Genomic DNA, 27094 nt, shown 5'->3' on the forward strand with positions numbered 1-27094 from the left:
TGAACATGCTGTGCATTTTCCTATGCACTGTTTTAAGCATCAGGCAAATGCTGAGCCTGTTCACTAGAGGTAGTACTATCTTGCTAATATACAATGACATTAGAAATTTTGTCCCGTTCTCACAGGGCACTTCAAAGCAGGAGCTGAATGGCTCACCACACAAATTAATATGCATCTATTTAAAAGAATCATTCCATATTACATCAAACTAGCCACTGTTTAGGTTACCATTCAGGCTAGTTTATGATGGATTTTATTTTTCCCTTCTCAGTTATGCATTGCCATTTTGAAGACAAAAACATGAGGAAGAAATTCACAAAACTTTATGTTAGGATTTAAAAGCAACATACTTGCAACTACAGATTTCTTGGGCCACTGCACCTTTACAGTTTCCGTGGCAAAACTGAAGTCCTGTAAGATGGAGATGTTGGCTTTGCAAAGGTAGCAAGGAGAGAAATCTGTTGCAAGGATTAACTGTTTACATTTCTGTTTTCACAGGGAAACACACAATGGTTCTTATTATGACTAAAGCTCACGGTACTGCACAAGGTTTTCCTTTTGGTTTTATTCAAACATGTCAATTCCTTCCCAACAGGAAAGCATCTCCAACTCAACACAGAACAAAACCTGGGCTCACGACTTTGTGCAAGACTGAACGTATCTGGTCCACTGACAATACATGAGGATTATATCATACATGAAGCAGCTGCAGTGCAGAGAGGATTAAGCATTAAGGATGCTTTTTTTTACACCTGTAGAAGACAAGAAAATCTTTAAATTTTGCTCTCAAGTACAGGACAAAAACACCTGACAATTTAGTTAATGGAGAGATTTGTCTTGAGGCTCTGAATGTGGCAGTAATGTCTGCTCCATCGGAATATCAGGCATGGCAGAGTGTGACATTCATTCAGAACTTACAACCCTGCCTCTCAAAATGACAGGCATTAAATGCATCACAGTGCTTTAACTTTGTATGACCAGAACTAGACAATCATGACCTCATCACAGAGCCAGAGACTGCAGTTTCATGACCCTCTGTATGATGTCAAACAGAACATACAGAAAATACCTTATACTAAGTGCTTAGTAAGAGGTCGTCCATGCAAAATAAAATGGATGAAGCAGTATGTCAAAGCACATCTAGAAGGGTGCGAGTCATTCAAGTGTCCCATGGGACCATATGGTGCCATGGCCATTTGCACCCATGTATTCTGGGTATAAAGCATTACCATTTCAAATTTACACACACTTTAAACTGATGTAAATGATTATACAAAGAAAAGGAGGGGACAGTTGCGATTCATTCTGCCCTAGAACATTACATCCAAGACCTAGAATTGAAGGCCATCTTCAGCACAGGCCTAGAAAAAGTAATAGTTGACAAAAAGTTCAGTGAAGAATGCAGAAGCAAGAATCTGACAAACCCCTCAAACTGCATTACAGTACTACATGTAGCTTTCAAAGCACTAAGCAAATCATAGAGCAGGAGAAGGTACAGACGGCAAGATGAGCAGCAGCATGCAGGTGAAATGGTGCTTTCTCCTGCTTCGTTGGCTGAAGTCCGAAACAAGAGACCCAACCGGGCTCTCAGCAATCCTCTCCTCAAGAAAGAGCAGCTAGGTTGGACAAGAAAAAAATCTTCTTGTTCTTGGAAATGCTTTGGTGCTTAACACGTTTTATAAAGCAACTCTTTGTATCATACATTGGTCTACTTACAAGTACGTAGTTTTAAGGTGATCATGCAGACCAGGCTATATATGGCTGTCAGTCCTTGGCAGCTTATAAAAATGACTTACGATACAACAAAAGGTAAAAAGATGTTCCATATGGTCACATTTACCTACAATTTCTTATCATTTGACTGCTATTCTCTTCCCCTGAAGGGCTGTTTGCACTGAACAAAAGTGAGTGTTCTGGGGTTTATCTCTGAAGGTGTCCTTTTCTGCAGAACACAATTCTCTAACTCAGAACACCAAGAAGTCAAATGTGTAAACCTTCCATATGGACATCTTCTGTAAAATAGCTTTGCGTTTAAATGGGCTTTAGTTTGGACTTTTCCCTTATCAATTGCAAGGCTGCATTTTGGACAAGTTTCAAGACACATGACACAAACGTGCATTACTGTTGAGTGAAGTCTAAAAAAACTGCTTGTTGATATTAAACAAGTGAGGGCTTTTCTCCCCTGCTTAACAAGTAATCTGAGGTGAAGTCCAGAAGTCATGAGCTAAAGTGTTAGAAATGCAAAAAGAAAAATCAAGGAAATAAGTGGTCACTGAGTTTCTCAGTTTCCTTCTTACTGACTGAACTAGTAGATTTTCTCACAGCTACGCAAACATTGCCTCAGAACAAAAGTAGTTGCAACTCAGCAGTGACGTCGTTAGGATGCCTTACTTTGCAAAGTTTCAAGTTGTAATCTTAGCGTAACACAATGGCTCAGATGATGGTTCCCCTGCAAGCATCACAGTGCAGTTTTAACAGTGACAGCACTGTAGTACATGTGTACCCGTGAGAGCTTTAAAATACCTAGCTTGATACAAGCTATAGCATAACTGTAGTCGGAGAGAGTTCGGGATGAACTAACCCTCCTTTCTGGGCAGGATTTGTGGATTACATTTCTTCTGTGCTGCAACTGTTGTACTTGAGTTAACCTACTTGTATCTGGTTCAAGTGTGCCTATACCACACTGTACTGTAGTGCAAGCGCACATCTAATAAAAGTCCTATGGGTCATGTGCTTTGTCTGTCTGTCTCAGTTTTTGTGCCTATTGTTATAGGGATCCTTATACTTGCCATTGTGTTGGGGTCTAAATGGGGTAACTCAAGATCTACTCAGATACAACAATGGTTGGGTCATTTGAGCACCTAGAAAAAGAGCAAGAAGTAAATGACTTGATAACATCCCCACGTTAACATCGCTGCCGCTTAAAACCATTATTCCCATAGTTCTGTGAACTAAGGGCATCCCTTTCAAAGAAGAAAATAGAGGTAGTTGACAGAGCTGTGACAAAAGATGAAAGCAAGCAAAAAAAATTAATCCCACAATTCAGACTTCAAACACAGACTTTAAAGAGGTTTACTTCAAGTGTGTGCACCAAAGGCAAGTCACATTTGCTCAAAGGGGCAAATGAAACACAATGTTTTTACCTGAGGTTGGCTCTGCAGGGCTGGGCTTGTGTTAACTTTCGATTGCAAGTAAAACAGTAGCTGAATACTGAAGAAAAACACTTTAAAAAAAAAAATCAAAAAACCCCAAAACAAACAAACTGCAAAGTAATACTACCACAAACTGCACCCTCAGTCCCATCTACATGGCTAAGCCATTTCTCTGATTTCAGAGAGGGTTTTCAGGGTCTGCTGTAAAGCAGAACCCAAGAGTTCTAGCTCTTCCCTTTTCTTAAGGGTTAGGAAAATATCGGAAACTTTACCCATATCACCCAGTCAAGAAACTTATGCAAAGTAATGAGCCAAATAATGTTTACCAGAGGGGAGACACAAATTTTCTTTCCCTTCCCAGGTAACCAATAGCCAGGAAGACCAGGACCTTAGGGATATCACCTCTATTTTTTTAGCTGTACTTTTAGAGCAATATTTTATATTTTAGTAAGTGTTCTGGAAAAAAACAAGTGAATGGTCAATATTGGATATAAAAGAAGTAGTGGAAGAATAGGCTATGTCAGGTATAATTACAAAATAAGCATCATACCATAAGAATTAAAAACGGTCAGGAAGAGAATCAAAGCAGACAGCTTCATAAAAAGAAGTGCCCAGAAGGCAGGATTGGATCTATTTCTCCAAACATCAGTTCAAAATCATACATGACTGTTGAGCAAAGTCTGGAGGAATTGCTTGTTGATACTAAGCAAAGGAAGAGCTCTGCCATCAATATCTGTTAAAAGCAAAGACTAGTTTGCTTAGATAAAAACAGATTTTTACATACTTTTCTAGTGCAGAACAGAGATTCTGGGCAAGATGTAAAGCACAGCTTGCTAACTTTTACCTTTTTATATCTGTATGGACAAATTTCACTCTATTCTCTACTTTTATTCACTATACTATTTAATTACAAATCCATAATTCTTGTTGTAAAAAAAAAAAAAAAAAAAGTTGTTGAGTTTCAATACTGAGCTGGCAAAAACTGAGCATTTCAATCAACACACAGGGCTAAAGAGACCCTAGCCCTGAAGTGGAATGGAGTACATATGGGTGTGCAAACACACCTTTTACAAACTCAGGCCATTTAGTCAGGGAATAACACTGCTGCAGCACAGCTTATCCACATTTTTACCTTCAGCCTCCTCTGTGTGTCAGATGTCTGTACACTTACTCTTCATACCACTCTTGCCTAATCTTACCTAGAAGTGAGCAAGACTGGGAAAGAAATGCAGGCAGAATTTGGGATGCCATTGGGTGCCAAGTGACACAATTTGAGTTGTTCTGGTTACAAAAGGCAAACATCTCTGCTGCATAGGGTTCAAGGTACGTTTTGGGGACACCTCACCACTTTGCCTCCATCAGTATAAGATGCACCTAAATTCTCAGTTGGGGGCAGCTCCTTAAGTAGAGGGAATGTATCAAGTCAGTCCTTGGAAGAAGGCAAGCACGAAAGAGTGTCCCGAGATGAAAACCGCCTGCAATTAATACTGCAGAGATGTTTTCTGAAAGTTTCTGCTCTAGTATGTTTTTCTGGACCCTGGCAAAATAGCCATAGTGAAGACAGCATTTATGCATCAGGTGCAGGGATCTGAGGTTGGAAAGTAAAATCTGTCTTTGGCACAGTGACAGAAAGAACAGCTGATGGGCATAGGGATTCAGAGGCACCATGCCAGCTCCAGAAGGTCAGAAGACCAGAATGGACAATGCAAGCTGGGTCCCTGAGATGCCATTTGGCGCCATCCCATCTGATCCTCTGCATAACCTCAGGGAGAAGAGGAAACTAGCTGGAATCAAGACAGGAATATCTGGCACCATTTTGGAAGGACTGTATCTGCCAGAGACCTGGGATAACAAAGTATTCTTCAGAATAAAAACAAAAACAAACAAAAAAACCCAAACAACCACCACAAAAACCCAACTCTATCTCTGAAAGAATATTTGACCAAATTAACAATTCAAGAGCTTTGTTCTCCTTGCTTTGGAGGAAGCAGAAACACTGGAAATATGGGGTCTCCTTCATGCATTGGCCTCACTGTTCTTTCATGTGTCCTTGCAGAAAGCCAGTTTCTTCCATCTTATAGCTGGCACTAGGCTAATCACAGAGCAGGAGCAGCTACAGAAAGCAACCTAGAAAGAAAGCTAGATGGAAAAGAATTAGAATTTAAGGCCACATTTGGCACTATGGCAAATATTTATCATTACTCCCAAAGAAAAAGTAACAGCATGAAAGTCTTTTAAGTTATGGATAATATTACTGAGAAAATAGTGTAAAAGACTAAAACCAAATCAGCCTATACTTCTGGTGAAACAGCAAGCTTCAGTTTGCAGCAAGAAAAGCAATACATAACACGCGTGCATGTCCACAGGACTACATGAATAACATACAAACGAATGCTATATGAAGTAATTTTCACTAACCTGCAATATGAACATGAGAGAAGCTGAAATTATTCTTTAAACTGCTGGAAAAAAGAACAACCAAATATGAAGATGACAAAGTCAGACAACGTTGAGATGTCTCCTGAAATGACTTAAAACTGTTTTTCTCTGACTCTGCTTCAAAGGTCTTGTGATAACTTAAAGACTGCTGAATACCAATAATGAAACTATTTCTCGTACAGTACAGCCAAGAGATCTTTACTCTTCAAGATCACTTAACTAACAGAAGTGCCTCTATTCATGGGTGAACCAAAATGCCATTCTCTTGACTCTGGAGGCTTCTTAAATCTACCCAGGAATAGACAAAGCAAGAATAAGAATTTTAAGTGTCCAATCAACTTTGCAGAAGTGACTCGTTTCCAAATCATACAAATACTTAAAAATGCTATCTCTCCCTAAATTAGAGCCTTTTATTTTTTGGTGATCATCAGCATCTTAAAGCTCTCCATATAACTTTTGATACAGAAAGGTTAAAAATAAAGACTATAATCTTTATTTAAAAACACTGCAAAGGATACAAGAACCAAACAGGTCAAGGTATTTTAGGATGACCGCAGCCACCCATTGTCTTCATCAATTTACTGTTCACAAAAAGAGAGTAAACAGAATTACAACACAACTGGTAATACTACACTTAACATCTGTGTTTGTAAAATGTTTGTATGTACATATACACACATGCAGACATGTATTCTACAGAAAACATACATATAATTATGGGTCTTGCATAGGCAAATAGAGGAGACGTGTCTCTAGTATCTACACAGGTAGATGAGTGAAGCAGCCAGCATCTTGGCCGTTGCCAGAGAGAGTTAAGTCCAAATTGTAAAAACTGTTTTCAACAGTGAAGTGACATAACTCTGAAACTGAAAGATGCATTGCCCATTTGCCACTGCTTGGTTACCCGCTCGCATCTCACTCTATCGCCCTACACATTCAGTAATGCCCGCCTCAGGCCTGGCTATCTTTTGCAGAACTCTTTGCTTAACAGATTTCATGCTTTCAGACCTTGCATTAGCAGCAACGCACAACATGATTTCTTTTTCTGCACACATCCCTCTGCAGATGATAACTATAGATTTGGAGTACCTCAGTTTCTGGAAGTGGGATTCAATTTGCCTAAGCCCAAAACATCTATGGTGCATCTACTTGCATGTATCCATCCTTCACCTAGGCATCTAACTCATTTCATACTGAAGTGACAAAACAGGCACTTTGAGAGTGGGGTTCATCTCATCCAAGGCAAATACCTGAAGTCAAAAGAATCCTTCTACCATCCTTTTACCCATCTCTTCCTCTCCACTGCCTACTGATACCTGACTAGCTTGGACATAAAGTTAAAGCAGACAAATCTTGCCCTAGCTGCCCAGCCCAAGCTGCTTTACAAACTTGTTGTCAGAACACATTGAGCTTTCTGAAAAATCAGATACTTCAAAGGCAAAATCAGAAACCCACTGAGGTTTCAAGTGCCCCCAAAATCTTTAAACAGTTTTGAGAATACAGATGGAAACTAATCTTCCAAAATGTCATGTATACACAGACAACTCTAAATGTTGTCCAGTTAACAAAACCTTCTATAGCATGATGATCAGCACTGCATTAGGTGCCACTTCAGTAAACACCATGCTCTGTCTTTATAGTTTTGCTGCATCTTTGGCATCTAGTTGGTTCAAATATACACTATAGGAAAGGAAAAGAAGCAAAATCTTGATTCAAAGGCAGTTGTGTATGATTAAATTTAAAGGAGACTTCATAAGTTTATTCAGCTACCTGATGGATTAAGTTTGTTCCCAATTTCTGCATGAGAATGCCTATTACTATGGAGGAAAAACATTACACTTCAGTAATTTCTTAGGAAACAGGAATTATTTTTTATATGTAAGTAGTAGCTCTTTATTGTTTAGAACTGTCTTTAAATCACCGTGTTGAAATATGGTTCCATTAATTCCAGCAGCTCTGATTTTCAACACCTTCTCTCCTAGCCAGTGTGTCTTGCTGAAAGGTTGCTGATGGAACTGTTTACTTTCCAGTGTGAAAGGCTATCCTTTTCAGAAATTTCTTAGGAAATCCTTCCAATTAATTAGTCTACAGTTCCCACACCACTTTATTTCATTCTTCTTTTAATTAGGTTGTGGGGTTTTTTTGTTTGTTTTAGAAAGCTCCCAAAGCTCTCACAGGCAGAAATATTTCTTGCTCTCTCTGCAAGAGATGCTTTTTGGATGCTTTCGCTACTGAGAAATTTGTTGGCTCTCCAGAGGACAATTAAACAATGACAACTTTGTATTCATTCCAAAGCATAATTCTACTTTTGAAGATTTCATTTAACTAACATGATAGTGACCACAACTTTTCATCCACAAGGCAACGTAAGTCAAGTTCAGCCTCATGTCAGCGTGCACTGGCTAGACCCAAGTCCCAGGAGGTGCAACAATTACTTAGCTGACAACATGATTAGGTAACCAGTTCTCATTCAGGCTGACTACATGGATGGATTCAAAGCTGCTTCTCCAACTGGTAATCGGCAAAGGTCTTAACAGGATTTAAGCAGTGAAGGCAAGCCTTGATGGGAATGGCAAGAGAACCAATTGCTTCTCCTTGAAATGAGAGAAGAAGCCATGAGGAAAACAGTTTGACTGTAGTTGAGAGCAAAAACCTGAGTCATGACTAATTCCTTCATTTCCAGCTATCAGTTTCCGTTACTAATGCTTTGCTCCTCTTAGCCCTATGACTAAACCTTCTCATTATAGAGGGAGAATTACCCTGCACAAAGCAAAAATATAATCCTTCTTCTCTAGGTCTGAAGGGATCTGGTCAGACCTTCCCTCCTGACAAATGGCAAAAACCATCACAAGAAGCAGCAGACAGAGGGGGACTAAACTTCTGAGTGCTGCCTGCATTACTGGCCAAAGGCTACTCACCGACTCTGCTGTTCCTACATTTTCCCACCTTGTCTTGACTGTTTTAGCTATTTATATTGTTATCTCTTTAGGCCAGGGCACATCTTTTACCGCCTCCTCTACAACATGGTCTGACCTCACCTTGAGCCCATAGATGTTGTGTAATGAAAATAAATAATTAAAAAACTCTAAAAATCTCTGTTTTATTTAATCATCCATGGGATTAGATTCACATTGCTCTCTAAGTCTGGAACTTAAGAAAAAAGTGAATAAAAACCCTGCAGTGAAGGCGTTACTGGGTCCTGGAATCTTGGCTCATCTGTATATTTAGGACATACTTGAAAAATGAACATTCATATTCAACATAAGATGAGACATCATGCACTTACTTACCTGTTGTCCTGGTTTCGGCAGGGATAGAGTTAATTTCTTTTCTAGTAGCTGGTACAGTGTTTTGGATTTAGGATGAGAACAAAGTTGATAATTCACCGATGTTTTAGTTGTTGCTAGGTAGTGCTTACACTAGCCAAGGACTTTTCAGCTTCCCATGTTCTACCAACTGAGAAGGCTGGAGGTGCACAAGAAGCTGGGAGGGGGCACAGCCAAACTGGCCAAAGGGACATTCCATACCATGTGACGTCATGCTCAGTACATAAACTGGGGAAAGCTGGCCGGGGGGGGCCGCTGCTCGGGGACTGGCTGGGCATCGGTCGGCAGGTGATGAGCAATTGTACTGTGCATCACTTGCTTTGTGTATTATTATTATTATTATCATATTATTATTATTACCATTTTATTTCAATTATTAAACTGTTTTTATCTCAACCCACGAGTTTTTCTAACTTGTGCTCTTCCAATTCTCTCCCCCATCCCACCGGGTGGGGGGGGAGTGAGCGAGCGGCTGCGTGGTGCTTAGTTGCCGACTGAAGTTAAACCACGACAGTCCTTTTTTGGCGCCCAACATGGGGCTCAAAGGGTTTGAGATAATAACAGGTTAACCAGAGTATATTAAAGAACTTATATCTGTTAGTAGTTGTGGGTCACAATGTTGGTTTCTCTGTTCTCGATATTGATTTGTATAATCTGCATCGCGCTCTTTTTCCTGCTGTACATGTTAAAGATTGGTGTTGGGTTTTGCAGTTTGCTGTGGTCTGCAGTGAATAGTAATGTCTCACTTGTGAAGTTTGTTTTTAGAACATTGACCTTGACGTTAGTGTGGTATGTAAACTTCGCAATGAAGCCATTACTGTACCACAGAGACCATTTCGTGGAGACAACTAGCAATTGCAGTAACTTTTCTGAGAGTTTTTTTACGGAGGAAATACAGAATGGCAGGGTCACTACCTTCTTCTATAATGTTTCCTCCTTCATTACAGTAATTTTTCAGTATTTTGAACATCCTTGGGCAGTTAAGATACTTCTATTAATACTTCTTGGGAATACTGTTTCGGTTTTGTCTAAAGTTGGTAAGCAATTTAAGAATATCATCCAGAGATCTGCCCCAAGGCTGAATAATTATGAGTGGCAGGGTGTGTGAGACAAGATGGGCAAGTACCTAGGCCAATGGGCACCCCCAGTGTTTTGGAACTTCACCCCTGAGCAAGTGCAGAATCCTGAAAAGTTAGTAGAATATTTGGAAAAAGTATGCTGTCACCCTGGCAACTCCACAGAGATGCAGATCATTGCAACGTGCTGGGGCCTGGCCCATGCCTACCGAGCCCTGTTCAACACCATTCAGTGCCCTCAAAGGGAAGAGAAGGTCTCTGGCTCTGACAGTAAAACAACAGGCCCTGCAGCCACTCAGACCCGGGCAACGCGCCCTGCGGCCACTCCGACCCCAGCGACAGGCCGTGCAGCCACTCCGACCCCGACAACAGGCCCTGCAGCCACTCAGACGCCGGCAACAGGCCCTGCGGCCACTCAAACCCGGGCAACACGCACTACGGCCACTCCAACCCCAGCGACATGCACTGCGGCCACTCAAACCCGGACAACACACACTACGGCCACTCCAACCCCAGCGACATGCACTGAGGCCACTCAGACCCCGGCAACAGGCCCTGTGGCCACTCAGACTCCGGTGACATGCACTGCGGCCACTCCAATCCCGACGACAGGCCCTGTGGCCACTCCAACCCCGGTAATATGCACTGTGGCCACTCCAACCCCGGCAACAGGCCCTGCGGCCACTCAGACTCCGGTGACATGCACTTGCACTGTGGCCACTCCAACCCCGGCAACAGGCCCTGCGGCCACTCAGACTCCAGTGACATGCACTTGCACAGCGGTCACTCCAACCCCGGCGACATGCACTGCGACCACTCCAACCCCGGCAACAGGCCCTGTGGCTGAACCAAAGAACCAGCCTGTGCCGGTATCAGTCGCCCCTGTACACAAGAAGAAATTTTGGAAGCGGAAGTCGGCTCGTTTAGTAAGGGAGGAAGAAGCTTCTCCTAAAAGGGAACCGGAGGAAGAACTGTACGACTACCCTGGAGAAGGGCCATCACGAGAACGGGAGGAGGAGAGCCGGCCGCTGATCGGGGAGGAGGAAGAGGAAGAACTCATAAACAAGGCAGTGACCACCCGATCTCTATCCCTGAGTGAGCTGCGAGATATACGAAAAGATTTCAGCCGTCGTCCAGGTGAGCATATTGTCACCTGGCTGCTCCGATGCTGGGATAATGGGGCCAGTAGCCTGGAATTAGAGGGTAGGGAAGCCAAGCAGCTGGGATCCCTTTCTAGGGAAGGGGGCATTGATAAAGCAATTGGAAAAGGGACACGTATCCTCAGCCTTTGGAGGCGACTCTTGTCAAGCGTGAAGGAAAGGTATCCCTTTAAGGAAGATGTCATATGTCGCCCGAGCAAATGGGCCACCATGGAGAAGGGTATCCAGTTTCTGAGAGAATTAGCTGTGCTGGAGGTGATTTATGATGACCTGAACGATGAACAACTATCCAAAGATCCAGACGAAGTCAAGTGCACACGACCCATGTGGCGGAAGTTTATAAGGAGCTCACCATCGTCATACGCCAATTCATTGGCAGTGATAACCTGGAAAGATGGAGAGGAACAAACAGTGGATGAATTGGCTAGTCAACTCCGGCAATACGAGGAAAGTCTTTCTTCCTCCCTCGTGTCGGCTGTGGAGAAACTGTCCGAAAAACTGTCCCGGGAGATCCAGCAACTCAGAGAGGATAGGTCCTACTCCTCACCTGTACGGACCAGTATCTCGGCTATTAGAAGTAAGCGTTCTTTTGCTCAAGAGAGAGAATATAAAGGGTACACACCACGGGGCACCCTATGGTTTTATCTGCGTGACCACGGAGAGAACATGAGGAAGTGGGATGGGAAACCTACCGCAGCCCTAGGGGCACGGCTACGCGAATTGCAAGGGAAAACAATCACAGAAAGAGGTTCTTCCAGGAAAATTGCTGCTCCAGTTTCCAGCGGGCAGTTCCCCAGAGAGAGTAGAAGGGCTGATCTTACTCTTGATCTTAATGAAGAAACTTCTGACTCGTACGTACAAGAAATGAGAAATGAGTACTGTGATGAGGATTAGAGGGGCCCTGCCTCCAGCCAGGGGGAGGAAAGGGACAACCGGGTTTACTGGACTGTGTGGATTCGGTGCCCTGGCACGTCAGACCCACAGGAGCATAAGGCTCTGGTAGACACCGGTGCACAGTGTACCCTAATGCCATCAAGCTATATAGGGGCAGAACCCATCTGTATTTCTGGGGTGACGGGGGGATCCCAACAGCTAATGGTATTGGAAGCCGAAGTGAGTTTAACTGGGAATGAGTGGCAAAAACACCCCATTGTGACTGGCCCAGAGGCTCCGTGCATCCTTGGCATAGACTACCTCAGGAGAGGGTATTTCAAGGACCCAAAAGGGTACCGGTGGGCTTTTGGTATAGCTGCCTTGGAGATGGAGGAAATTAAACAGCTGTCCACCTTGCCTGGTCTTTCGGAGGACCCCTCTGTTGTGGGGTTGCTGAAGGTCGAAGACCAACAAGTGCCAATTGCTACCACCACAGTGCACCGGCGGCAATATCGCACCAACCGAGACTCCCTGATTCCCATTCATGAGCTGATTCGTCGACTGGAGAGCCAAGGAGTGATCAGCAAGACCCGCTCACCCTTTAACAGTCCCATATGGCCAGTGCGGAAGTCTAATGGAGAGTGGAGACTAACAGTAGACTATCGTGGCCTAAATGAAGTCACGCCACCGCTGAGTGCTGCTGTGCCAGACGTGCTAGAACTTCAATACGAACTGGAGTCAAAGGCAGCCAAGTGGTATGCCACAGTTGATATTGCTAATGCGTTTTTCTCAATCCCTTTGGCAGCAGAGTGCAGGCCACAGTTTGCTTTCACTTGGAGGGGCGTTCAGTACACCTGGAACCGACTGCCCCAGGGGTGGAAACACAGCCCTACCATTTGCCATGGACTAATCCAGACTGCACTAGAACAGGGTGGAGCTCCAGAACACCTGCAATACATTGATGATATCATTGTGTGGGGCAACACAGCAGGAGAAGTTTTTGAAAAAGGGAAGGAAATAGTCCAAATCCTGCTGAAGGCCGGTTTTGCCATAAAACAAAGTAAGGTCAAGGGACCTGCACAGGAGATCCAATTTTTAGGAATAAAATGGCAAGATGGACGTCGTCAGATCCCAATGGATGTGATCAACAAAATAACAGCCATGCCTCCACCAACTAGCAAAAAGGAAACGCAAGCTTTCTTAGGCGTGGTGGGTTTTTGGAGAATGCACATTCCAAATTACAGTCTGATTGTAAACCCTCTCTATCAAGTGACCCGAAAGAAGAACGATTTCAAATGGGGCCCTGAGCAACAACAAGCCTTTGAACAAATTAAACGGGAGATAGTTCATGCAGTAGCCCTGGGGCCAGTCCGGGCAGGGCAAGAGGTAAAAAATGTGCTCTATACCGCAGCCGGGGAGAATGGCCCTACCTGGAGCCTCTGGCAGAAAGCACCAGGGGAGACTCGAGGTCGACCCCTAGGGTTTTGGAGTCGGGGATACAGAGGATCCGAGGCCCGCTATACTCCAACTGAAAAAGAGATATTAGCAGCATATGAAGGGGTTCGAGCTGCTTCAGAAGTGATCGGCACTGAAGCACAGCTCCTCCTGGCACCCCGACTGCCGGTGCTAGGCTGGATGTTCAGAGGGAGGGTCCCCTGTACACATCATGCAACTGATGCTACATGGAGTTAGTGGGTCGCACTGATCACACAACGGGCTCGAATAGGAAACCCCAGTCGCCCAGGAATCCTGGAAGTGATCATGGATTGGCCAGAGGGCAAAGATTTTGGAATATTGCCAGAGGAGGAGGTAACGCGTGCTGAAGAGGCCCCAATGTATAATGAACTACCAGAAAATGAGAAGCAATATGCCCTGTTCACTGATGGGTCCTGCCATCTTGTGGGAAAACATCGGAGGTGGAAAGCTGCTGTATGGAGTCCTATGCGACAAGTTGTAGAAACTGCTGAAGGAGAAGGTGAATCGAGCCAATTTGCAGAAGTAAAGGCCATCCAGCTGGCTTTAGACATTGCTGACCGAGAAAAGTGGCCAGTGCTCTATCTCTATACTGACTCATGGATGGTGGCAAATGCCCTGTGGGGGTGGTTGCAGCAATGGAAGCAGAGCAACTGGCAGCGCAGAGGCAAACCCATCTGGGCTGCCGCATTGTGGCAAGATATTGCTGCCCGGGTGGAGAACCTGGTTGTAAAAGTCCGTCACGTAGATGCTCACGTACCCAAGAGTCGGGCCACTGAAGAACATCAAAATAACCAGCAGGTGGATCAGGCTGCTAAGATTGAAGTGGCTCAGGTAGATCTGGACTGGCAACATAAGGGTGAATTATTTCTAGCTCGGTGGGCCCATGACACCTCAGGTCACCAAGGAAGAGATGCAACATATAGATGGGCTCGTGATCGAGGGGTGGACTTGACCATGGACACTATAGCCCAGGTTATCCATGAATGCGAAACATGCGCTGCAATCAAGCAAGCCAAGCGGTTAAAGCCTTTTTGGTATGGAGGACGATGGTTGAAATATAAATATGGGGAGGCCTGGCAGATCGATTATATCACACTCCCACAAACCCGCCAAGGCAAGCGCCACGTGCTTACAATGGTGGAGGCAACCACTGGATAGCTGGAAACATATCCCGTGCCCCATGCCACCGCCCGGAACACTATCCTGGGCCTTGAAAAGCAAGTCCTATGGCGACATGGCACCCCAGAAAGAATTGAGTCAGACAATGGGACTCATTTCCGAAACAACCTCATAGACACCTGGGCCAAAGAGCACGGCATTGAGTGGGTGTATCACATCCCCTGTCATGCACCAGCCTCTGGGAAAATTGAACGATACAATGGACTGTTAAAGACTACACTGAGAGCAATGGGTGGCGGGACGTTCAAACATTGGGATACGCATTTAGCAAAGGCCACCTGGTTAGTCAACACTCGGGGATCTGCCAATCGAGCAGGCCCTGCCCAGTCAGAACTTTTACGTACTGTAGATGGGAATAAAGTTCCTGTAGTGCACATAAAAAATATGCTGGGGAAGACAGTCTGGGTTATTCCTGCCTCAGGCAGAGGCAAACCCATCCGTGGGATTGCTTTTGCTCAAGGACCTGGGTGCACTTGGTGGATAATGCGGAAGGATGGGGAAGTCCGATGTGTACCTCAAGGGGATTTGATTTTGGGTGAGAATAGCCAATGATCTGAATTATGTGATGTTAAGTACTAATTATAGTTATAATAGTTATACTAATAATACACAGATATACTAATAATACTAATAATATTATATGCCATACTAATGTTATTACAATAAGAATCACCCAGACTAATGAAGAATAACTTCAGTGAAACCAAGCAAAGCACAGTGATGATGGTACCAGAACTGACTTCAACATGAAACAATACAACACCACATACCATCTCCATTTTTCCTGCCCTGAAAGATTATTATGACAGATGGAGCCCGAAGTCATGGACTAAATGAACTCACCGAACATTTTAGAGGGATGGCCCACAGACGAAGGGAATGATATCTGTGTGTGTGTGTGTGTGTGTATATATATATATATAAAAAGGGGTGGTGATTAATGAAAATGTACTGGAAAATATGAGACTTGAGCATGACGCAGATGGTATAGAATAAGGGGTGGATATTGTCCTGGTTTCGGCAGGGATAGAGTTAATTTCTTTTCTAGTAGCTGGTACAATGTTTTGGATTTAGGATGAGAACAAAGTTGATAACACACCGATGTTTTAGTTGTTGCTAGGTAGTGCTTACACTAGCCAAGGACTTTTCAGCTTCCCATGTTCTACCGACTGAGAAGGCTGGAGGTGCACAAGAAGCTGGGAGGGGGCACAGCCAAACTGGCCAAAGGGACATTCCATACCATGTGACGTCATGCTCAGTACATAAACTGGGGAAAGCTGGCCGGGGGGGCCGCTGCTCGGGGACTGGCTGGGCATCGGTCGGCAGGTGGTGAGCAATTGTACTGTGCATCACTTGCTTTGTGTATTATTATTATCATTTTATTTCAATTATTAAACTTTTTTATCTCAACCCACAAGTTTTTCTAACTTGTGCTCTTCCAATTCTCTCCCCCATCCCACCGGGTGGGGGGGAGTGAGCGAGCGGCTGCGTGGTGCTTAGTTGCCGACTGAAGTTAAACCATGACACCTGTCCTTTCTCACATGGTGACTGATATGAAATAAACCCACCCTACTTTATTCAGTCATAAAAAGAACTCAAGGAAGGGAATCATAGAGGTAAAGACGACTTTTTATAGGCCTGCTTTACAGAGCGATTCCATAGGAAAATGCTCCTCAGTGCTTTTGTTTCCCTATCTACGGACCAGGGACATTTGTCTATCCCAGGGAACATTTTAAAAGTCTAAGGTTTATAGCAGTAACTCATACCAAATCCTTAAATTAATGGCCATATAGGAAAGAGAAAAGAAGTGAAAGTAGAATTCAGTTAAGTAAGTTCAGTACAGAGAAGCCATGTTAAAAGCCATTTTAAGGGTTCCTGAATGCATATGACGTCTGCTGAGACAAAAAGCTGTCCCTAAGAGTCAGTGTTGATTTCAACATTTGTGCTGTACAGACCCTCAGGATTAAGTTAAGCACTGAATTCCGGAGTGAGGAGAACAGCAGCATTCTGCAAGCGTGACATTTCTGTCTGTATGGAGGGGTACGACCCAGAGAGCTTTAAAAGGCAACTTAGTCCCTCTTTTCCTGGAGCTGAGATATGCTATGAACTGAGATTCTTTTCAGTTCATTTTGGTACTTATTTCTTATCTTCCATTTTCTGCATCCAGCACCTTTTCTCCCCCCAAAAGATGTCTTTTGTCCCCTTTCCATGCTGTCCTCATCCATAAAGCATTTCTGCAGACCCCTGCACGAAGACAGCATTAGCTGCAAGGATATCAGAGCAACCTAGAATTTGCTCTGTAACTGCACACCAGTACTGTCTCTTTCAATCTTTCTCTGCCAATAAAGGATTTTATGGAATTGCAGGGGGTTTACTTTTGTGCAGGAGGCTAAGAGCTGCATCATGTAACTATAGCAACAACTACTGTGAAAGCTCTCAATTTTTATTGACATGCCTCACATAACCCCACGGAAAAATTTATACAAATGGAGAAACAGAGAATTAAAACATCCCGAAGGCCAAAGGAAAATATTGTGGTGATCTGCATCTTTATGCATTGCTTAAATACTTCCCCCATGGTAATTTGCTTCTTTTACTGTATAGTGGTAACATTAAAATAGCATTTTAAAATTCACAGTTTAAACAGTAATTTAAGACTCCACAATGCCAAAACAGAAGATATGCATGCAATCAGCTCAGAAAACACTGTAGCACATTGCTGTATTTGACAAAGATTCATCACTGGGAAACTGACACTACACAAATGGAGAGAAGAAATAAGGTGCACACATTTTTTCATAGAGAGTAATAAACATTTGCATGGGGATATACTGAATTATTCATCTCGTACAGACAAGACAAAAGATGCATCTTTCTAAAAGATATTTCTCTATCCAAAGAATACACTTTTAAAAGGAGCTTCCTGTGCTCACAGCCGCTGAGAACTGTGTGAAAATGATACCACGACGCTCTGTCCCAGTCTTAGAAATCTATGACTTGATAGACAAGTTTGACATTCCAAATCCAATAAAGCAGTTTCAAGCTCACAGCAAAATATGAATATGCCGCAGTCTGAAATGGCCTCAAGTATCCTGGAAAGCTACCAAATTGCTTACGTTGGGCTTGAAAATGCCACCTCTAAATGTGCTTCCAAGGCCATGACCCACAGTGCTGGAAAACTGATCCTTGCTAACAGCCACCATTTATAGCCTTAACCTTTACTACATTACTTCAGTTCTCTCCAACAGCTCAAACTATGAATCAAAAACACTTCCAAAGATTTTAACAATAACCACCAGACTGAGAACTATTCCTGCTAAAATCTTGACCTTATTGACAAAATGCATTTGCATGGTCAATGAATTGGACCACAACACTTCACCCCAGTGAAGTTGCCAGTTATTTCTCATTTTCAGCTCTGCTGCCACGATTTACTTCTCTAAAAATGCACAATAATCCCAACCACTTTTTTATTCTAATGATCATCCAAAACAAAAACATTTAGTAGCAAGGTTTAGGGAAAACTACTGAGCTGTTAATATAGCTCTTCTGAATCTAATACTCTTGCAGTACACAATGCAATCTAGGCTGCCTGGAAAGGATGAAAATGTGTTGCTATGGAAACAGGAAGGCACATGTTTAGGTTGCTCATCCTGAAGAGCTACCCCACCAATATCTTCACAGTGTGCTAATAAAATTTTAATCAATAATTAGAATAAAGTGAATTTCACTTCCTGTTTGACACCAGAATCTTGGTTCAGACATTGTCAAGCTCTTTTAATGTTCCCTGCATCCAACTATGCCCTACAACATTAAGAATGAATTTATGCACAAACAAAAATGTCAACATGCGCTTATCTAGTTCAGCTACTTAAAATGATTATTCCACCCAGCAATGGAAACCAGCTTCTCAATTTAAATCTTGTGCATGTAGGAATGTGCTTTTTAATTTATTAATTGATGCACTATACCTTAAAAAAAAAAAAAAAACCACCAAACCCCAAAACCACCAAAAAACAAGAAAACAAATCAATTATTCAGTTATTACCAGCTTAAGGCCATCAACCAGCGATATGCCCATTGAGAATGTGACAATTACCCCAGTACTGGAGTTATCACTCACCAACTCCCCTAAATATCTGCTATTTCCTAGAAATGATAGTTTCCATCTTACCATGACTTACCTGCAGACAGATCTTCCAAAACACTGGGACTTATGAAGTAAAAATGCATTTACAGACACAGCCAAACAGAAAACAGGCCAAGTTATTTGCTGGCAAAACTCCACTTGTTTCACCATTATAATAGCAGAGAATCTGGCTCCAAACATGCAGCCGTTAATTACCTCTACAGTTAACTATGTCAGTACACCTATTTGTTATTACATTGGGAAATCAATAAGCAAGACTTTGTTAACACTATTTACTAAAATATTAACTTAATCTTTAGAAATAACAAGTACATTGTTAAGAATATCAGAGTATGCTAATAAACAGTTAACAAGCTTTGTATTCTGGATCACAAAACAGTAAAGCAAAGCTGAAAAGACAAGAAATCCATACTGTGAACAAAAGAGGTGCATAACAGATTTTTTTTTTAAGTGTGTCTTTAAAGAGGACACACTTATTTGGTTTCAGCTTCAGAGATTTAGAGTAGGGATGATTTTCCACACTCTGCTCCCAGAATATGACAGCGCTTTCAAGAATATGGCAGTCTCTGTATCTGCTGGTATATTTGGGCTTGAAGTTTTCTAGAAAAACCGTGACACTAATCTCCAGTTCAACTGTACAAGATTTTTAAGGTTTTTGTTATTTTTAAATTAAACTTGAAATACACTGATTTCCTCAAAGAGGAACAACACTCCCATTTCCTTTTCCTAGCTTCGTAATCAATATGAAGACATAATAATTGCAGGCACAACCCTCCTCCAAACCAGGATCCCACTGTGTAGGCATTACACAGTAGCTGTACACATAGCTTCAGCTTGCAGCTGAAGTTGGAGATATTTCCATTTTTCATGAGAGCACTAGAGTATTTGAAAAAATCCAAAACCTTTTAGGACCAGCATTTCCAAAAAGATAAGTAATTGCACTTTGCCCACCTTGGGAATGCTTAGCACATTTCAGAAATCCATTTTGAAATTCTATTTTGTTTTTATAACAAAACATACAATATCAGATGGTGAGTTAGGAAAATTTACCTTTATAAATCTTATTTAACTGGGGCTTATAAAAATGTATTCCAACAAAACTCTTCAGAGTAAACATTCAGTTCTTGATAGAATATATTTACCCAGAAACTTAAAGGAACTAAAATTGTTTTGATTTTCCAGCCTAAATAGTTCTATTTTTGAATATAGACATATTTTTGATATATCACTGAAAAGTCATCATTTTTTCAAGAGAAGACAAAAATTACAAAAAACTTCAAAAAAAATCTTGCTTTTTTTTTTTAAAGGCTACAATATTTTCCAGTTACTTTCATTTTCAATGCACGTGTTTCTTCCCCTAAGGTATCCACTGTGATATTTAAAAGGATTCATTTGCTTACAGCTAAACAGGTGATATTCACTCACATTACAAAACTCCTGTCATACAATACCGGCATTATTTAACCACCTTCTCTTAGGAGACATCTTACTAGGGACAGCAGGTCGGGACAGAGTCACATGCTGTCTGGAAAGGCTCACACACAGTACACACATTGTTCCTTCTCCAACCATGCAAAAACACCTGAAACAATCATTATCCAGTTTTATCTGCAGGGTAAAATTCAACCAAATCTCTGAGTATTTTGCTAAATAAGTATGTTAATTTACCCCTTCAGCAATAAAAAACAGGATCTCAGCAACACAGCTCCCCTTGGCTCAGAGGGTTAATAGCATTCCTGTTAGTTTTTAAGGGCTTGCCTGTTCCCTGGGCATCTGCGCTGGCTACCAAACTATTTTCAAGTGTCCTTCCATGCAGGCATCTCTCTCCTGAGTGGCAGTCACAGTTATGAATCACAAAATAAATGCTTCAGATGCAATAGCGCTAGCTCTGGCTTTCAACAGAAAATTTTGGAGACAAACAGCTTACGGAAAACAGAGAATGACACAGTGACATTTAGAGCACAGTGCCCCCAGCCTCCCTTTGTCAGGAAGGCTTCCTTTTAGTCATGATACTTTAGCTAATTCATATGCCTTTTAATGCCTAAAAGCCAGCATGTGGCTTCATCGTTCTCCTTTTTTCCATATCTGTATTTTAAACCCAACTTTTTGTCCAGAACTTTCAAGGATCTCAGACAGGAACAGCCTCAGGACATGGAATAATTTAGGCTGGACCTCTGGAGATCAGCTGCTCCAGCCCTCTGCTTTGGTGCTTACCACTACACTACTCCTATGCCTTGAAATTACTGCACTGCTGTGATACACTTTGCACCAGGCACTGTATGCAGAGAAACTGCTGGGTGCAACTGGATAATCTGAGGCAGCTTAATATTTGCTCGTCTCAACCAAATTTCCCATTTTTCCAAACTCATAGATCTTGCTTTTCCTCCGCTAGCACTTCTCTGCAGAGAGCAATCCTCTTTCTTTGCTGAGAAACTCAGTGTGACTCTGCAAAAACTCCTATGTGCTAGCCAGCTCCCAAATTGTAACATTTTCAGAGTGTTGGGTTTTCAGCTTTTTCTTTTTTTAATTTAAAAAGCACATACAAAACTAATTTCTGCAGATAGAGTAAAATGTACCACATGAACCAGGCAGGTTGGCTTTCTCATTGGACACTGAAGGGTTGCTATAATTCAGACATTATGCTTTAATATTTAAATTTCCACAAGCTACAGATATGCTGATACAAGAACAAACGTCAGAAGGTTGATCTATTCTGAGATGCATCTCAGAAGAAGGTCAACAACACACTTTGAAATCAGATTCTGTTTCTGTCTATTGGAATTTGACAGATTTCAGTCACTTGAGTAAGAAAAGATTGCCAAAGAAGTATCCAACAGTACAGTGCAGCCTTCAAACAATCATGAGGAGACACTATACTGTCATTTCCTTTGTCCTTGGTGGAAAATGTAAGAAACGGCAAATTGCTTTATTTATACACATTGGGCCCCTTTGCCCTCATTTTCATTTTCAAAGTACTCTTTTTACACAGATTCACATTTATTTACTGCTTGAATTTTGCAATAGCGCCATACCACCTAACTCCACCCAGGAAATTTACTCTGCAGTGTTATTTTTGCCTTCTCTAAAATTTGGCAGACCTGGCAAACAAGGAGATTTGACAAGCTCCCCATAGCTCAGGGCATCAGAACTATGAGGCCTCAATGTGTTTGTGTTTGGTTTGGGGGTAGTTATCTTATTTTTTTCTTTCTTTCTTTCGGAAGGAAACGTTTATGCTGATTCAGGTCTTAAAACACTGCATCCTGAACAGCGCAACAACTGGGGAAAACAAGATCTACAGTGTCAGCTACTTACATGTGTTCTCATGTAGTCACCATCTGTTTGGTAATCCCAGAAGTCAGCAGCTCGTATCACAAAAAGCACTGTCATATTAAACACCCTGCTGACACAGAGACCACAGAGTGAGGGGCCAAGACCGCTAGCTGCTGAGCCGTCCGGTTATGGCCCCAAAATATACCAGTGAAGAGCCACTAAAAGATAGTCCTTCAAGGTCTTTTCCTTCTCTTCCTTTTCCCAATTACAGGCTTCCCACTGATGATGAAACTGCTGCAGCTCACATTGTATAAATTTGCTAAACAATTGCAATTTTACAAACTTGCAAGTCCACAAATGTCTCTTATTGCATGTGTTTGCAAGAATGAGTTAATGTTGAGAGAAAGAAAAAAACGTAGAAACAAAGGCTACAGTCCTTGTCAAAATCAGACATTTGCCCTTTATTCAGTACAGCAACTAATTGTTAAGTGAGTTAAACGAGACTTGGGAACCATTCTGAATGGCCAAAAGGATTGTCTCCTGAGCTGTCATGGAGGAACGATCCAAAACTTTGCTGTATGGTAGGATGCAGTTTGCTTTCTCCAGCTTAACTGGCCTATGTACATGTATGTGAGGAAGCTCTGCCCTTGGTACCCTGTCCATCACTAAGGGCTTAAACAACACAGTGGGCCCTTCATGACCATATTGCTCAAGCTCTGATCCTAAGAGGAAGAAAAGTTGACAACCAACCTGCCCGCACATGATCACAACATATGTAGTCCCAGTGAAGGACTTGGGACTGGCACCTGCGAAACACAGTAACAAAAATTTCTGTCACCTCAACTGGGAAAAGGAACAAACCCAAAAGGGATAACCTGCTCACTCCTTCATACATACACACATATACAAAATATATATATAGGTTTAAATCAAAATATAGATTTATCAAACCATTATTCCTTGGTATAGCATCTTATTTACCTTAAAAGAAACTAGAAATTCTTCATATCTGCATTATTTGTGACATTTTACACTTCTACTTGGAAATCTTATCATGTCAATTTGTTTCCCAGGAACAAGAGGGCCTGACAACCTCCAGCCTCATGCTTGGGTTGATCTTGCCAGCAGAGATGATGATGTAGCATTTCCAGTCCGTAATTCCCTTCATCAGATAAGCAGATTTCTGTTTTTGCAGAAATACACCAATTATTTTTACGCTATGTATACATATGCCTTTTTCCTAAGGTTAGTTCTGGAGCACTTAAATCTGCTCATAAATGTAGAGTGAAAATTTTCCTAGGCATGCAGTTCCTTTTCTAGCAACTACTACTTGACAGCTGAACTGTGAAGTCTTTCCCTTCCCTTCTCCCTTTCCAGCCTTGTAAAAAGAGCCATGTAGCGGACTCTGCTCATTGGAGGCATCACTGAATGTAACTGTTTCAGTAATGAGAACCTCATTTCCCAAAAAAAGTAGCCCAGCCACTTGCAGAAGTGTCGGCATGGAGACATAAGCAGAGAATCCTGGAAAAGCCTCCAAGATTGTTCTGCAAAGTTTTTCATTTTGATCACTGAGCTCTCAGCTCCTAAGCCAATCACGATAGACAGCTCATGCAGTCCCTATTTATTGTGACCTAAAGGCCATACCAGAACAGTACTAATACTATTTCTCTTTTGGTAGTATCAGAAGGACCCCTGGCAGGAATACCAGACACTGTCCTGCCCTGTGTTCCCAATACCCATCAGTAGAATGTAACTGAATAACAATAGCAAAAGCTGATCACTAGTAATTCAGAATCCACTTTCACGTTAATACAGCAAGAAAGCTACAGCACTTCACGCTAACACAAGGACTGGGTTGCCAGGGGGCTCAGACCAAGCGGAGACCACCACAGGAGCAGCGTCATGTTTCTCCAGAGAGCTGCCCTTTACCGTGAGATCCTTCACCACTTTGTGCACTGGCCTGCCCTCCAGGCATCGCTGCCATTCTCCTAACTTCCTTTCTAAGGTAAATCTGAGCCTTGATCTTGGAACGGCTACACAGAGCGCACAAAGAAACATAATCGGAGATGCCCAAACCCAAAGGAGATAAAACAATCCAAGGGTAGGCAGAAAAATACAGGCACTGAAGGATTAGGGGCAGCCAGAGCAGCTTCACAATTAGACCTCCCTGGGTGGAGACAGACACACAGGACTGACAATGAGCAAGCGGAAGTTTAACAACATAATATCAGCTAAGAGCAACAGCAGGAGATGAGCAGGCTTTCTTCACACTGCAGGGGATCAGAGACAATTCAGAAAACAGAGACAGATTCAATTTAATATAGTAAATTAAAAGGAAACCAAGAGAAAAATTGGGGTCAATCTGGTATGCACATGGCATTTTCATTGACAACAAGTAGACAAGAAGATTTTTACATTTCAGAGGTCTCCAGAAATGAGCAGCACCCAGAAGCTCAGCAGATGGCCTCGGAAAAATGTCCTGTTCACTTCAGAGCCCCAGTGGGAGCCAAGCCCTCTCAAAATAACTGGAACGGTCTCTAGCTATCAAGAAACCACCAGCAAAAGAGGTGAATTTGCTTTTACAGCATTTCCTGTGGTTCATCCCAAGTTTTCCCTGCTCATTTGTGTATCTTCAATTAAAATACCATTCTTTTTTTCCTAACTGGTCTTGCAGTTAGCAGCAGGGGAGGAAAAGAGTACAAACAAAACCAGTCAGTAATTCAGCCTCAGAAATGCATCTGAATCTGCAGCTCCAGGGCTCTGACACAGCAGCACTGAAAAAGCCTGCTGCTTCCCCTAACGTTCAAGGACAGTGGGATACATTGGTCTGTCCATTTGTATTCCCTGCCACTGCATTGGCCTGGCCTTTCTCCTTGCTCCCCCAAGCAGAGACATCATCTATCTCATCATTGAAGACATGACCTGTGAGCAAACTGCATTGCAGCCTGCATTGGCTGGGAACTGAGCCTGAGGCGAGGGAAACAACATGTAACAAAGCTACACGAACAACAGACATGTACAGTTCTTGACATGGCTGGATGTCAAGACATACTCTGCTGCAGTAAGGGCTCACCAGCAGGTGCATAATGTTGCTGCAATCTCCAGAAACACCCTTTGTCTCTGCTATATATGTAGTACAAGAGTCCAGGCTCATTTACTTTAAAAACAAAAAAAAAAAACCAAAAAAAAAAAAAGAAGAGAGACATGGATGTATTGGTAGCAAAGTATTTTCCTGTGCCTACTTCAAATCTGGTATCTCTCACTGACCACAAATACAGAAAAGAAAGTATTTGGGAGAGAGAAGATAAGACTTTGCTAACAGTCTAATTTTCATTTGGAAGTAAAGGGAACCCTCATTGAGAAAAAAGGCAGAGGAGATAAAGGTAAGATCAGAGATGGTGAAAAGGCATTCATAAAGGGCAAAAGAGAAAGGGGGGAGGAAATCAATCACAAGTACAGACAAGATCAAACGGCAGCATACCAGTAACAGCTGTATTTCCTTGGGAAAAAAAGCTGCAGGATGAAGAGGCAGCACAGCACCATGCTGTGAGGAGTGCTGCTCTCCGCACCCACTGCATAGGAGAGAGTTGTTCTTTCTCCATAGCAACAAGATACTTAAAAGCCAATCTGGAGACTGAAGACCAGCTTAAAAACAAAACACAACATGTATCGATTTATTATCTCTATTTTAAGCCTCAGCTGTGAAGTACACAGGATAGCATTTGTTTAGCCTGAGGAAGCATCTTCACGGAAAGCTCTCTTCTCCCGTTATACCTCCCTGTCTCAGAACCAACCCTTGGTGTGAAGCAAACTGTGGCACTTACACATGCTCTCTACTCTTAGGTAATGCCAAATGCATTAGGCACAAACACACCTTGTGGCAGCCTGAGGTGCTCAGAGCTGAAGCCTATCAGCTGCTGTTTTTTGCAGGGACTGCAGCAAGGCATCGATACTTCCCAACTCTTCTCACAAGACTCTGGGAGGAAGGGAGGGAGTCGCAGCCTTTTGCTGCAAAAAAATACTACTACTACTACTAATAATAATAATAATACAACCCCAAACCTTGCTGTTTAGTAGTTACCAACTCAAGACACTGTTTACAAGGGCTTGGGATATGCTCATATCCTGTCCTTGAAGTCTGCTTATACCTGCTTGGAAACAGCTCTGCTCAGGTACCTGAATGACTTCAACAAAGCCATTATGCTGACTGCATTGGCAGAGCTCTGGAAACATTACAGACCTCATCTCCTCCTCAAAGGCACCGACGGAGCCTGCACAGCAAATTCCAGAATGCACCAGGATTATTCAAGAAGCTCATCAAGTTTTGGGTGAAGGGATCATACTGAAAAAGCTGCAGAACAGCTAGGGTTTCAGTCCTGGCCTTGGTTTAGCTTAGCTGCTGAGATTAGCTTCCTTATGGAAGGGGGCAATAAAAAAAGCTATCAAGTCACAGTTCCTTAACCACAAATATCACAGCTATGTTTTCGTAGTTAATTATTCCAAACAGCTAAAACTGCATCTTTACATGCCAGCTCCAAACAAGAATCTTAATAAAACAAGAAACCTTCCATTACAGCCTCCTCTATTTTACTTCCCCAGTAATGAAAAGAGCTGGAGCAGAAAAGCTTACTCAGAATAATCACTGCTCAATACAGGTACCACTCAGTTAACTTGACCTGCCGATAGGAATTTCTACTCTTTTCCCGCAAAGAACAAGCGTGCACAGCAGTATTAGAGTTATCTAGAACAAACACAGCTGAACACAACACAGAGTAGCACTGTCTGTACTCACCTAGGAATGCTTTACAAAAGCTAGACAGATAGGGGTAGTGCAAACAAGGCAACTCTCATGCATTCGGCGTCTCTCAGGGTATGATGGCATTGCAGGCTGCTGAGGACAGATTGGTGCAGAGAGGTAAAGTGTTTACACAGCACCTAAGCAGGGAGACTTTTGTCCAGTGGAAGAACAAAAAACATGCTGAGGGTTTGGAAA

General features: G+C 42.5%; 2 protein-coding genes across 7 annotated transcripts in view; one reads left to right on the forward strand and one right to left on the reverse strand.

Moving 5' to 3' along the window:
* Window positions 1-2720, forward strand: part of KCNC1 (potassium voltage-gated channel subfamily C member 1) — a 134349-nt gene extending 131629 nt beyond the window's left edge. For both annotated transcript variants that reach the window (XM_076344102.1, XM_076344106.1), the window contains one exon: window positions 596-2720. In XM_076344102.1, coding sequence (XP_076200217.1) covers window positions 596-777 — 182 coding nt within the window. In that variant the 3' untranslated portion in view covers window positions 778-2720. The remainder of the gene's footprint in view (window positions 1-595) is intronic.
* Window positions 1-27094, reverse strand: part of SERGEF (secretion regulating guanine nucleotide exchange factor) — a 169502-nt gene that overhangs the window by 8124 nt on the left and 134284 nt on the right. Inside the window, exon 11 of one of the 5 annotated variants that reach the window (XM_076344113.1) lies at window positions 5571-5614. The exons of 3 other annotated variants lie outside the window; for them this stretch is intronic. In XM_076344113.1, coding sequence (XP_076200228.1) covers window positions 5607-5614 — 8 coding nt within the window. In that variant the 3' untranslated portion in view covers window positions 5571-5606. Of the gene's footprint in view, window positions 1-5570; window positions 5615-22045; window positions 22908-27094 lie in introns of those variants that run through there. One more of the 5 variants, XM_076344110.1, reaches the window with a different exon arrangement.

The sequence above is a fragment of the Aptenodytes patagonicus genome, chromosome 7 (assembly GCF_965638725.1).
Source record: "Aptenodytes patagonicus chromosome 7, bAptPat1.pri.cur, whole genome shotgun sequence".
Taxonomy (NCBI): domain Eukaryota; kingdom Metazoa; phylum Chordata; class Aves; order Sphenisciformes; family Spheniscidae; genus Aptenodytes; species Aptenodytes patagonicus.